General features: G+C 39.8%; 1 protein-coding gene across 1 annotated transcript in view; it reads left to right on the top strand.

Moving 5' to 3' along the window:
- The window catches only part of CPAMD8 (C3 and PZP like alpha-2-macroglobulin domain containing 8), a 67,103-nt gene that overhangs the window by 22,454 nt on the left and 31,113 nt on the right, over positions 1 to 13,536 (top strand). Inside the window, exons 17-23 of the mRNA XM_070931735.1 lie at positions 126 to 290; positions 3,511 to 3,653; positions 5,326 to 5,388; positions 9,262 to 9,490; positions 11,139 to 11,292; positions 12,308 to 12,450; positions 13,010 to 13,061. Of these exons, the coding sequence (XP_070787836.1) occupies positions 126 to 290; positions 3,511 to 3,653; positions 5,326 to 5,388; positions 9,262 to 9,490; positions 11,139 to 11,292; positions 12,308 to 12,450; positions 13,010 to 13,061 (949 nt within the window). The remainder of the gene's footprint in view (positions 1 to 125; positions 291 to 3,510; positions 3,654 to 5,325; positions 5,389 to 9,261; positions 9,491 to 11,138; positions 11,293 to 12,307; positions 12,451 to 13,009; positions 13,062 to 13,536) is intronic.

Raw genomic sequence — 13,536 nt, 5'->3', positions numbered from 1 at the left:
TTCACACATCAGAGTTGGATTTTGTTGATCACTTCTGGAAAGCAGAACCTTTTGATTATTCCAGCAAGATAGTTATTAGTCCCTGACATGCTCATGGACAAATCTTACGTTAACTCGTTGTGCAGATCTTCCAGGAACTTGCAGATTATGATGTCTCTGATGCTTTTGGAACTTCAAAAGAAGAAGGGCACTTCTGGTGGCCAGGCTCAACACTAAACAAGCGTCGCCGTCGTTCTTCTATCTTTCCCTGGCACTGGGACATTGCCAAAGATGCCCGCTGTGCATTTACGGTGAGGTCTTCGCTTCTTGCATAAATGTGGCATCTGCATGGTGTCTTTTGTGGTAATTGTAAAATTGCCAGCTGACTGAGAGCACAGTCAAGCAGAACAACTCAACAAATAACAGATTAAACCCACTTTAGCACACTGCATGGGGCAAATTCAATCTTGTCTTGCTTTTCCTACCATAGAAACTCACCAATCTATAACAATCCCTTTCTCTGGAACTACCATTTTTTTTTTTAATTCAGTGACATTTAATGGGTGATGCAGACATCATTATACAGTATAATAATAATAGACTGCATATCCTATTTTTGCACCATACTAAATGACGCAAAAAATATTTTTTTTCATATCCAGTCTGTACTAATCTAGAGTAACAAATTTGCAAAATGTCCTATTTAGAGCTTACACAACTTTAATTAAACATTCACTGTTTGGGGGCTTATTGTTTATCTGTTGATCTTGGCTGTATGATCTGTGATTAATTATCCCCTTAATTGTTTAACTTAAATTACTCAAGCATCACTTTCTTTTCCAAGAAAAGGAGCTTTCATTTCTGGTTTTCTCCCATTCTTTTGTCTGTTTTCAATAGAGGGTGTTACTTAGCAAATAAAAAGAATGAAACAGCTAATTAAAGTTGTTTCTCAACATTTCTGTTACTCTTAAACATAAATTAACACTGCATAGTTTTAGAAGGCTCTCTAAGGGAAATTACAGTAGTGGGAAATTCAGCGCTAACTTAGCATAGATCAAGAGGTAAGCAATTCAGTACTTCTTAATCCATGTTACACTGAGTAAACTATAGAAAGTTCTCAGCAGGGGTGAAATGCTCCCGGTTCGAACCGGATCACCCGATCCGGTAGCGATGGAGGCGGGTGGTTCAGAGAACCAGTAGCAAAAATCCCTGCCCCCCCCCCCAATGGCCCAGCTGAGCCATGCGATCATCAGAGGCTTTTTTTATTATTATTTTTTTAAAAAAATTCTACAACCTCTTCGGCTGAGGAGATTGTAGAAAAAATGCTGTTAAAAGAAAAAAAAGCCTCTGATGATCAGGCAACTCAACTGGGATCGTCAGACTGCTTTAAAAGCATTTTTTTTTACAACCTCTTCAGCCGAAGAGGTTGTAGAAAAAATGCTTTTAAAAGTAAACAACAACAACAAAAAATTGGCCACCCCCACCCAGTCACATTAACCCCCACCACCACCACCAAGCTACGCCCACAGAACTGGTAGTAACAAATTTTACATTTCACCACTGGTTCTCAGGCACAACACTGGATGTTGTAGTGCTATAAGGAATGCTATTTTAATCAGTGCAATTATGAGAAAACAATTCTCGGTACTAAAGAATTCTAGGGTAGAAATGACATCTTGTCTGCACTAAATCTTGTAACTCTAAAGTAACGGAAATATTTCAGTAAAGGAGAATATTTATATAACAGAAAAATGTTGTCATTTGGCTGGTTAGGGCAGGTTTTTCAATAAACTATGTCTTTGGGCCAGGTCTCGTATAGTAATTAGTGCTAGGAAGTTCCTGAAATTCTAGATACTCCAGACTGTGGCAGGAAGCACACTGGAGTTACAATAGTGCAAAACAAGATATAACCAGTTAGATTTCATATGAGAATTATGCAACCTTGCAAAAGAGTTGGAAGCCTTTTTGAAGAACATTGCTCACATTCAGGTGTTTTTTGAGGGGCATAGGGATAGGGCACCCAGAACTTGGCAACCATTCTCTGCATCTGGGGTGCTAGTTCTTTTCCTGCTTAGAACCCATTCCGCAGGCTGTATCCTTCCACAACTGAACTCAAATAGGTTCTGAAAATGCCTCTATTTCCATCATCTTTGCATCCTTATTATGGAGAAACTTTTTTTCTCCTGTTCTGAGAACTCTAAATTTGTGGCTGTTGGAAAGACTTTCCTTTGGTGAGGAAGGAGGTGGCGTGAGAGGTTAATTTCTAAGTACATCTTGTGCTCAGATTCTTTGAGAAGAAGTCCTTGGCATTCAGAGCCAAAAGCTGTTCTCTGCTTTCTCTAAACAGGCCACTTTCCCCAAAGAGGTTCTGTCAACGGAGATAGCATAGGTGAAAACGTTATTGGCTCCTACGTGCTTGGCAGAAGGGACACAGCCTCTTCTGTTCCCAGTGTGAAATGATTTCATTTTGATCAGGGGAAAAGAGAAAAGCTTATTAACAAACAAGTCAGATCATTTTAAACAAGGGGATGGGGGGTGGGGGAGAGAGAGAGAATTTGCAGTCAAAAATAAACTGGCGGCCTCTGAGCGAGCCATAGGAGAAGCATTCCTTCTAAAGAAGACTGGCTTGTCTGCTTTCGGAGGAAAAAGAAAACTGATTTCCCTAGTAAGGATGTAGTTTTTCTATTCTCTTCCTTTTAGTAACCAGTTTTTATACAAGGAAGTGTTCAAAGGAAGTGAATTCCTATCAGGCAAAAGTATTGACTGAGGTAAAAATATTATATCAGAACTGCAAATATCAGGATGATTGCTAGATAGAATTGCATTAGTAAGATGGTGTTTCTTCCTGTTGCCATCTAAAGGTTATTGGGATTTTTGCAGACCAAACATGGCACTCTTAAGAAGAGTAATCTCCTAACCAAAATAGGGTAACATCTCAGGGTGGTTTGAGGATTTCTTTTCAGGCTCAGAATTATACCAACATTCCTAATGAAAAGAAGACTTATTTAATGTTTGGGAAATTACTACAGCATAAATTATACGTTATTGGTGGGGTGGGCAGCATTTTTCTATTGGCAACTCAGGATAGATTGGCCTGGAATGCCATCTGTAATCTGGTTTAAGGAATGCAGTCTCAGATGAGGAGGGTCTGCAGTCTGTCCAGAAGAAGAAAAATTTCCCACTCATCTCCTGGAAATGGAGGTGATTCTCACAAAGTCCACTTTATTTTATTTTTGCTTGCCGTTGCCTGGAAATTCCACTTTAAACAATCTAAAAACTGTGAAGCCAGCTTTCCTCAAAGCACCTGATCTCTCTGGGGAAGAGAAGATGGGGAAATCACTGCAGTGTTTAATATTTGCCTGGTAACGGCCATTTGTGCTGGCTAGTTTGACACAATTTCCCTGTGTTTCAATGCTCTTTCCTTCCATGGATATTTGGAGTATTGGGGGGTGGGGGATTACTCTTTAATGAGACAGACTGAATCAGTTTTTAACAGACATGGCCTTTTTGTTGTTGTTTCCTGTTGCCTAGGAAACCGGTTTACTTGTAATGACTGATCTCGTCAGCTTAAACCATAGACAGCATGGCAGTCTGTATACCGAGGAGGTTGTGCCTGCCTTTCAACCTCACACCGGGATGCTGGTGGCTTCTACACCTTCCAAAGCTCAGTCCAGGTAGAACAAATGTTCCTTTTGTTGATCATCTGTTTGTCCCAAAGATGTGTTGTGCTGCCTTCCAACTTGGGGTTGTTGTGTTGAAGATGGCCTTACTTGGCTCCATGGAATAAGGATTTAGGAGCCAGTTTGGCCTATCTGCTACTTGGATGAGCCAAAGAAGCTTGCCAATGGGAAGTAACCAGCAGCTACAATCCCAACGACGTAACCCAAGTGGCATTGTTGTTCTGGGCATGGTGGCAGACACCTGCTCTTTTGCTCAGCAGGCAGTAAGGGTTGATAAGATGAAGCCAGATGGCAGTCGTGATGGAATCAATGTGTATGCATGCATGTGTGGTAGCTGATAATGGAGCTCTGTTTTGGCCCCTTTGACTGGGAATGGAAATGTTTAATCACACAGCTTTGTGTTCCATGGGAGATCTGAAGGCGTGTTTGTTTCTTGCTTCCTGCCAACTGGTTGTAGAAGCCTGAGATTGGCATGAGAAGCAAGGAATGAGGTGCTTGCTAGGTTAGGGTTTCCTTTAGCTGGCCTCTCCTGGGAAGGCACCTCAATTTATTTAATAAATTGTTTTTTGTTGGGAAGAATTCTCTATGCAATGATAAAAAGTCTCTACATCATCGATAACAATGATAAATGCGGTAAAATAGAAACAATACATAGTATACCGTGTTTTCCCAAAAATAAGACCCTATCTTATATTTTTTTGAACCCTGAAATAAGCGCTTGGCCTTATTGCCATGCGCTCAAAAGCCCGATTGGGCTTATTATCAGGGGATGTCTTATTTTGGGGGAAACAGGGTAGTATAGTGATATTATAAGAACAAAAATAAAACAAACACTTATATTCAAAGCCACAGATGCCTGATAGAAAAAGAAAAATTTCGAACTGGTGTCAGGAAGACACTAATACGGGCAGCAGATAGGTTTCCCTGGGAAGAACAATCCTATGTTGGGCCCATAACTGAGATGGTCTTCTTCTGTATGGCCACTTGGCCAACTGGATTGGGAGGATTACTTGAAAAAGGACTTTGCAGATAGATCAGTGTTCCTAGACAGATACATATATGAGGAGGGATTCTTTGGCATAATCTAGCCTCCAGGTGTTCCAATGCCTTTCCAAAAGGCAACTGGACTTTCTTGGTTTTTTCCTTGAAAATATTTCGCTTCTCATCCAAGAAACTTCTCCAGTTCAGACCTGAACTGAAATCAAGAAAGCCGAGTTGCCTTTTGGAAAAGCATATTTGGGACAGTGGTGGGTTTTACTTACCTTTGCTACTGCTTCGCTTGCATGCGTGCCACTTCTACACATGCGCAGAAGCTTCTGCGCATGCACAGAGCATATTTGATGACATCCGGGCGGGTGGGCAGAGCCTCCTGCTGCCGCTGCTACCAGTTCGCCCGAACCGGGTCGAACCGGTAGCAACCCATCACTGCTTTGGTACAACCATAACCTGGATGATTGAGAATCTCCACAGACATCTAGCCTCCAGCTTTTGAGAGATTTAAATACTAGAAAGAATATGAAAATCGATGGGTAGGTCCTGCAATTGATCAAGGGCCGAAATCAGATGATTGTATTGTCATGGGAAGTAGGGTTTCATGGAGCTTCTGCTTTTGAAGGGGCATATTGCTCAGTTCTCTCAGCATCCACAAATCTCTTGCCTTCCACAGAGCAGACAAGAAGAAAAGAACATTCTTCCCAGAGACTTGGCTCTGGCAGTGCTTCAATGTCAGGTAATTTCTCCTCAATGTGGAGCCATCTTCTGTTGTCTGTAGGGGCCTGTCCTGCCTTATGAATGAGGCACAATTTTGTTTTTCTCTCTGTGAGGAACATAGCAATAGCACATACTTATATACCGCTTCACAGTGCTTTACAGCTCTCCCTAAGCAGTTTGCAGAGTCAGCATATTGCCCCTAAAAAACTGGCTCCTCATTTTACCAACCTCGGAAGGATGGAAGGCTGAGTCAACCTTTAGCCGGTCAGGCTCGAACTTGTGGAGTTGAGCAGGGAGTTAGCATGCAGTACTGCATTCTAACTACTGCACCACCACCATGGAGGTATTGAGGTTTGTTAGATCAGAACAAAACAGGAAAGACCCCTTCAAATTGGGAATAAGAGTTAGAAATATAAATGTGCCTCTTTATAAGCAGGTGTAAAGTAATGCATGATGAAGAGGAATTAAAAACATTGGGTAATTGTACAAATATGTTGAGAACGTCAAAGGCTCGTAATCTAAAAACATGGGTGATGATGAATAGCTTGATGAAACCATGAAACCAATGTGAAGGTGCTGTAAAATTAGAAAATACTAAGGTAATCCTCAAATTTTGGCCACTCATTCAGGCACAATTGAAAATTACAGTGGCACTAGTGTCCATAAAGTTGCAACTGTTGTAGCATTTGATCTGCTTTGAAAGAAATTGAAGAGACGTTTGTACTGTAAACAGCTTTTTAATTAATTAATTGATTGATTTGATTGATTACATGCAATCAAGTTAATGCTCACTCTCAGTGATCACATGGATAGATTTTTTTCTCCATTACTGTCCTTAACTTGGTCCTTCAGATGTTCCAACATTGTACTCATCACTCCTGTAACTGAATCAATGCAACTTGCTCCTGGACATCTTCTTTTTTCTTTCCATCTTTCCCGGCATTAGAGGTGTCTCCCATACAGCTAGGTCTTCACATAGTTTGAACCTGGTTATCTTGATTGATTTGTTCAATGATCCATTTGGGTTTTTTTTTTCTTAGCTGTAAACAGTATTTCCAGAAGCCTCCTCCAACATCAAAGTTCAGAACATCAGTACTCTTTATATCCTGTTTCTTCAAAGTTTAACTTTTGCTTCCATAGAGTGTCACAGGGAAGATTATTTCTTTTATTATTTTGATCTTTGTAGGTATATAGAATATCTCTTCCAAGGACTTTATGGCTGCTCTACTAAGTATTAATCTATGGTGTATTTCTTAACTGCTTGTTCCTTTACTCTTAATAGTTGATCCTAAAAAGTAGAAGCTATCCACCACTTCAATCTTCATTGTCAGTTCTAAGAATAGTTGTTGAACTGGTTGTGTCTAATGGGGGGACTTCCTTGTATTTAATTTTAGTTTCATTTTTATACTGTGCTCCTACTTTTATTACTAAATCTTTTGCATTTTTAGCATCAGAGCAGTGTCATCAGCATAACATAGTGATGTTTGTTCCTTCCTGTTTTAAAACAATTCTCATCTTTTTCCAATTCAGCTTCCACTAATATATATATTTAGCAAACATATTGAATAAATCAAGGGGGAACATACAGCCTTGTTGCACTCTTTGCCAACCTGGGGTCGATCAGTTTCACTATGTTTGGTCCATAACTGTGGCGTGATCTATATATAAGTTTCACATGAGGATAATAAGATGTTCTAGGATTCCCATTTTTCTGAGCACATTTCCACAGCTTGACATGATTGAAAGAGGAAGCAAAAAGCTTCTATGGATATTAGACATTGTCTCTTAGAAAGTCTTGGGGCTTGTCAGAGGAGCCAAATAGCTGTGTCTATGTTTGCATTCAGGCACCTGCTCTTGCAGAGAATGAATGCTATATGGTATGCAAAAAATCTTGTTACTGATTAGAATCCCAGTTGAGAGAATAGTGCCATGGCTAATTGTTTCATTAAGTGGTTTAGAGTGCAACTGGAAACTACTTTTATCTGACAAGGATCTGTCTTTGCCAATTCATCCTTGTGGGAAACTATAGCCAATTTTCTTCTTCTCTATCCTCTTTTTGTTGTCGTCTGATCAATAGGGGTCATTCTATTGTAATTTAAATCTCTTTTTTACATTCACCAACTTATATTTAAAGCACGGTAATACAAGAAAAAGCATAGCAGATACAATGACACACATTTCACATTTGTTTTCTTTACCTAAATGTTAAATGGGGAATGTTCTGATGTTTCCTTAAGCTAGTGAAGAGAATTTCTTGTACAAAAAAATGATCTGGAAGCATCTTGATTTGGTTAGTACACCCCAACTTTTTAAAACCTTTCTTCTATCTATTAAAATTATTTTGCCTTTGCAGGACTGCTGGCAATCATACTGCTGTTGCCATTTTGCAAATAACTATCTGGTGCTACATGGATACTGGCTTTTCATTTAGCACTTGTCTTGTTCTTAAATGCTTGCCAGATTTGGAAATCCACTACCATAGAAAAAGACATTAATTTGTTAGAAGAACCCCTTTGCATACACAAGACCCCAGGTTTAACACAGTTAAAAGGGTCTAATTTTTTTTCTGACATCATGGCTAAGAGTGTATGATAAAGCATGATTTGTTAGCTAAGATACCATTGCTTGACCTGTGGTTATGCAGTGGTTAGAATGCAGTGCCACAGGCTACTTCTGCTAACTGCCAGCTGACTGCAATTTGGCAGTTCGAATGTCACCAGGCTCAAGGTTGATTCAGCCTTCCATCCTTCCGAGGTGGGTAAAACGAGGACCCAGATTGTTGGGGGCAATGTGCTGACTCTGTAAACTGCTTAGCAAGGGGTGTAAAGCACTATAAGGCGATATATAAATCGAAGTGCTATTGCTACTGTTATTGTATGAAGCCTTTAACCATGGTTTATAAATTATACTGACTGGGTTCATGCAAGGCTGTGATGTAGTATTTATAGATGTTGGAGAAGGACTCAGAAAACCTGATTCAAGAACATGTTCAACTATATAACTTCATTGGTTGACTGGAGCAGTCACTGAGCCTCACCAGACAAGGAAACATTGCATTGAAATGCTGGAATTCTCCTTTGTACGATGTGATATTCACTGCAAGTTATAGCTTGCTTGTTGTAAAAAAAAAAAAAAGGAAGCTTGCATCCAGATAATCCTGAAGAAATGTATAGGTAGATGACAAGCATCTTTTTGTATCTCCCATTGTTGTCTTTGAAGAAAGGAGAAAGCACTACTTACCCTGGCCCTTGGCTATGATTTTGGGATTGGACCTGGGACAGAAAGGCAACTGAACAGGGGAAGAGGGTGAAAGAATAAAATAAGGAGAGTGCAAGGATCAAAAAGTCTGCCATATATGGCTGCTGCCAAAGTATAGAATGTTCCCTGGATATGGGAAATTTGCAGAGAATATCCTGCACACCATAGTTGACTCTGCAAGGAACATGCAGGCTTGCATATGTATAGAAGTCCCACCATGACCCTTCCAGTGGAGCCTTGTGGTGGCAATGTGGCTAAAGGAGAGTTGGGACAATTGTGACAACAAGCTGTCCACGTGACTTGCAGATTCCCTCATTGTTTCATGCAGCATAGGAAGTTGCACATGTGGACAACACCCTGTGCTGAACCCATTTGAAGTACAGAGAGAGGAAGGTTAAACGGGCACATTTGGCTTAATGTCAGATTTACACAGAGTTTACAATCCCCATCCAACTTTTCAGTAGGAGAATGCTATGAAAAAGTTTTGAAAGGAAAGGTGCCATGTTCATTGCTGCTTGTTGTGTTCAGAATATTTGATGCATTTCTTTTTAAAGCCTTTGAGGTATCTTTCTCTGGTGCTGCTTCCCAGTGACTCTTTTTTTCTCCTTCCTTTCCCATTTTTTTTTTTAAACAGTGATGTTTCAGGAGAAGCTCAGCTACGTGTTGACGTTCCAGACTCCATCACCACATGGGTGATGGAGGCTGTTGGACTCTCTGAGAGAGGGCTAGGCTTGGCGAGACAGACTGAACTCAAGACCTTCAAGCCATTCTTCATTGAGTTCACCCTTCCGTACCACATAATCCGCGGGGAACAGGCAAAGATTCCTCTGACAGTCCATAATTACTTACCCATGTGTTTGGAGGTGAGATTACTGATTGTCTGATTTAAAAGACTTACAAGCCTTCAGGCATCTTATATGCTAAACTCTGGCTGGACCACACTAACAGTAATAAATAAAAAGAAACAATAAAAACCAGCATGTAAAAAACAACTCCGAATGCCTTCAACCAGTAGTCCCCAGAACATAAACATCACAATCACTGGGCTCCAGTCTCATCCTATCCCAATGATTTGCAAGGGGGGGCAGGGGACACCAGTTCCTAAGGCCTTCTTGAAGGTTAGAAGGGTGGAAGTCTGCCAGAAGTCATGGACAGTGTTCCACAGGGTAGATACTGCTACTTGCTAGGTCCTGCCAGATGACATTCTTTAAGAGAAGGAACCTGGAGCATATCCACTCCATCTGACCTGATAGAATGGACAGTTATCCTCAGGAGAGACTGTCACACAGATAATCTGGCCCCATGCCAGCACCTTGAATTTCACCTGAAAGGAAACAAAGCCAGTGCAGCTCCCACAGCAGTGGTGCAACATGAACAAGCTAATGGGTGACGGAAACTGCACACACCATTGTATTCTGAACCAGTTGTGATTTCATCATGGTCTTCAAGGTCATCGCCATGTAGACTGCATAGCAGTAATTCAGTTGTAAAGTCACCAAACTCTTAAGTGACTGTGAGCTAAATTTCCCAGCCCAGGAATGTGTGCAAATGATCCTGGACCTCCCAAATTGTGTACCAGCTCTGCTAGGAGAAAGCTATTCCATCAAAAGTGAAAAAAAAATATATGCAAACCTACTCCATCCAGAGTGTCACAAGCTTCCAGATAGCATCAGCACCTAAATGGCATCACCTGCCCAAATTGGGATGTCGATGTACTGTATAACTGGGCATCATCGGCACACTGATGACATTGTACCCATTCTGCCAAATAATCTTGCCTAGTGGTTTAATATAGATGTAGATGTAAAGAGAGCCCCAAGGAACCCTTCACAAGAGCGACTTAGTTTTGGATCTCTTCCCCTGTGACCAATACTGACCTCAACTTGTCACAGAGGAAGAAGGAAAACACTGCCCTCCATCCCAACCCCCAAACCTGGCCCAGAAGGATCCTATTGTTCAATATGTGTTTATGTTTTCTGGGGAATCCCTGCAGAAAGCTATAAATCCATGATTTAGGAACCAGAGTGGCTGATTCCCATAATATCCTAAATCAAAGCAACCCACCCGATTACATTACTGTAAGCCATAATAAGTGTTGCTTGGGTCAGACTCTGAAATATACAGATAGCATCCAGTGAATGAAGAACCTGCTAACTGTTACAAAGCTCAGATGTTAAAATAACAACAGCAAATCATAAAAAAAAAAACAATGGAAAGAGATTTCAAATGACATATTTTAATGGTACAACATACCATTATTAAGACAACGTTAAGAGTAACACAGTGCACACAACCCACTTTACTTAGAAGAAAAACATATATTACCAAGGATAGTAATTCAATCTTTGCTATCACTGAACTCTTCCCTACAATTCAAGGCACTAAAAAGATAATCTTAGCTGGCGGTAATTATATGATCTGCTATTACTACTCCAACATTCTTTAGTATAACCCTGATGACTAGCTGGACTGACCCATCGTAATCATTGTTCATTCCTTACCATCACACAGGTTCATGTGAAAATCTCAGTCGCCAAAGGCATCAAGTTTGTGGGACATCCTGGAAAGCAACACTTGACAAGGAAAAAATGCGTAACCCCTGGCAAAGCCAAGCCCACGTCTGTTGTGCTATCTTTTGGTGAACTGGGGCAGAACAACATTACAGGTAACACATTTGGTATTCCTTTCAAAAAATTGAAAGATGTTACAAATGGTTGCCTCCACTCAGTGGATTTTGCCTATCTGCATTATAGACTATCTTTAGATACTACATCTATAGACATACAGACATCTATAGAATCTATATTCTCCATAGAGAAAACTATAGATATTTTAAAATAAGAGGGAGAAACATCTTTTTTTTTAAAAAAAAAAAATTAATTAAAAAAGAAAAACAAACAAGTACAAGTAAGACAGTACACAACATACACAACAAATAAACATAGATCAAGTCTTACGACTTGCATTTTAAATAGTCACATCGGTAGACTATACAGTATTTCTCTATATATGTTTCGACACCTTTATGTAGTTATATAACGATATTTTTAAATTCTCTTTTTGTTCTATTTGTTTTCTTGGTGGTACTCAATTCCTATCTAATCAATATATTCCTGTTTTTGTTTTGAGGGAGAAACATCTTATCCACAATCTGCTATAGGGAAAGAGTTTTACATTCCTCCTGAATATAATCACTTTTTAGTATATTTTCAGCTGAAGGGATAAAAACCTTTTATGCAAGAATCCACAACCTATTTTTGCCAATAGCATATCTAGAATTTTAGGTCCTCTCACAAATGACTGCCATGCAGGAAACTACCTGCAAAATTCCTTCAGAGTGTTTTCTACCATTTCGCTCTCCCTTCGTCATTGTTTTTTTTTTTTTTGAAAGATGAACATACTAGCCATACATTTGCACTATAGCCCCCTGCCCATCAAGAAAAGCTGTGAGCCCATAGAGTGACCTAGAAACATTTTGGAATGAATACCATTTTGGAGGCTGGCATTGCCTCTTGAAAAATAGCAGTTTCCTATTTATTTATTCATTTTGAACTAAATAATCTAGAAAAAGCAGAGAATATACCAGCTGACAAGAAAAATATCTGGCCATGTCAGATTCTGCTGAGTTCCAGTTGAGGACCAAGTTATTGAGAATTCATATTCCTTTGTGTCATCTTTAGCAAAAGCCTTTGCTTATAGTGGAAGCAGCTGCTGCCAAGACAACATTCAACTCACAAAGAATGGCAAACATTCTGAGGATGCCCACATAGACAAGAGGACTCCTGTTGGTGTTGATTATGTACGGAGGAGCGTTATTATTGAGGTAAGCAAGCAAATAGTCTTTTCAGAGAAATAGTTGCAGCTGGGAAGAGGGAGAAATGACTATTAGATTCAAGATGCAAAAGCTAGAAGAGATGCTAATATTTTCTGAGTTGATGGATAGTAGGATGTAGCATTTGGGATTTAAAAATCAAGAGCCATGGATCTCCACATGAGTGTGCCTGACATGTTAAAAAGAAATTCTTCTACTAATATTTCTTCTTTCTGAGGTGGGCTGGTACTCCTAGACAAAGGAGACTATTTCCAAAGTTTCCCCAATTGCAAAATTCTGTTTCCAAGAATATTTATATGAACTCAATGCTTTCTCTTAGGCATCTAACTCAGCTTTTGGTCAAACTTTAATCATCATTCATTTTTGTGTCATTGATCGATTTCTTAAAATCTTTATGTAGGTATACTAGATTTGTATTTTTGCTTTACTTTGTTGTGGGTTTGGCATTCAGTAAACTAAATTTGAAGTTTTTCTTCTGATGCTTTTTGTTAAAGAAAGCCATTGAATTTTGGTGTAGGTATCTCTGAAAAAAAATGCAATTTTTTTGCAGCCAGAGGGTCTGACCAGAGAATATACCTACAGTGTTTTCTTCTGTCCTAACGGTAAGAGAATTTCAGTAGCAGTTTCAGCAGCTGTGTTTCAGCAAAATTTCAACACCAGTTTCCCTCCCTAGGCTTGTTGTCAAGCACTGCTAGCTGCATTTAACAATTATGTCCTGACAACATTTCTTCTTCTTCTCCTCTTCACTGTCCCATTGAGGAAGTAGCCTTTGTTTGCCTTTAGCTGTTCAAGTTAAAGCTTTATGTTATCCCAAGAAAAGCCTTGTTCTATGAATAATCTACAGTGTCTCGCTAACAATCTCCTGGTGGCAGTTGGAGACTGCTGTGAGTATGCCCTCTCTTCCAGTCACTGAGTGTTGCCTTCTGCCATTTTGGCTTGAGTTGATGGAGAAGTGAGATATCTGATACCACATAGGGATTTGCTTGGGTAATGTCTAATCAATGTTTAACCATACTTTGCAAAGTACCATTTGTGTATCATGCAGAACCTTATGTTCATGACTGAAGCACTCTTCTC

This window comes from Pituophis catenifer, unplaced genomic scaffold (genome assembly GCF_029215685.1).
Source record: "Pituophis catenifer annectens isolate HBS135680 unplaced genomic scaffold, rPitCat1.0.hap2 SCAF_1, whole genome shotgun sequence".
Taxonomy (NCBI): Eukaryota; Metazoa; Chordata; class Lepidosauria; order Squamata; family Colubridae; genus Pituophis; species Pituophis catenifer.
The sequence above is the reverse complement of the archived record's forward strand: the minus strand, read 5'-3'. Positions and strand labels throughout refer to the sequence as shown.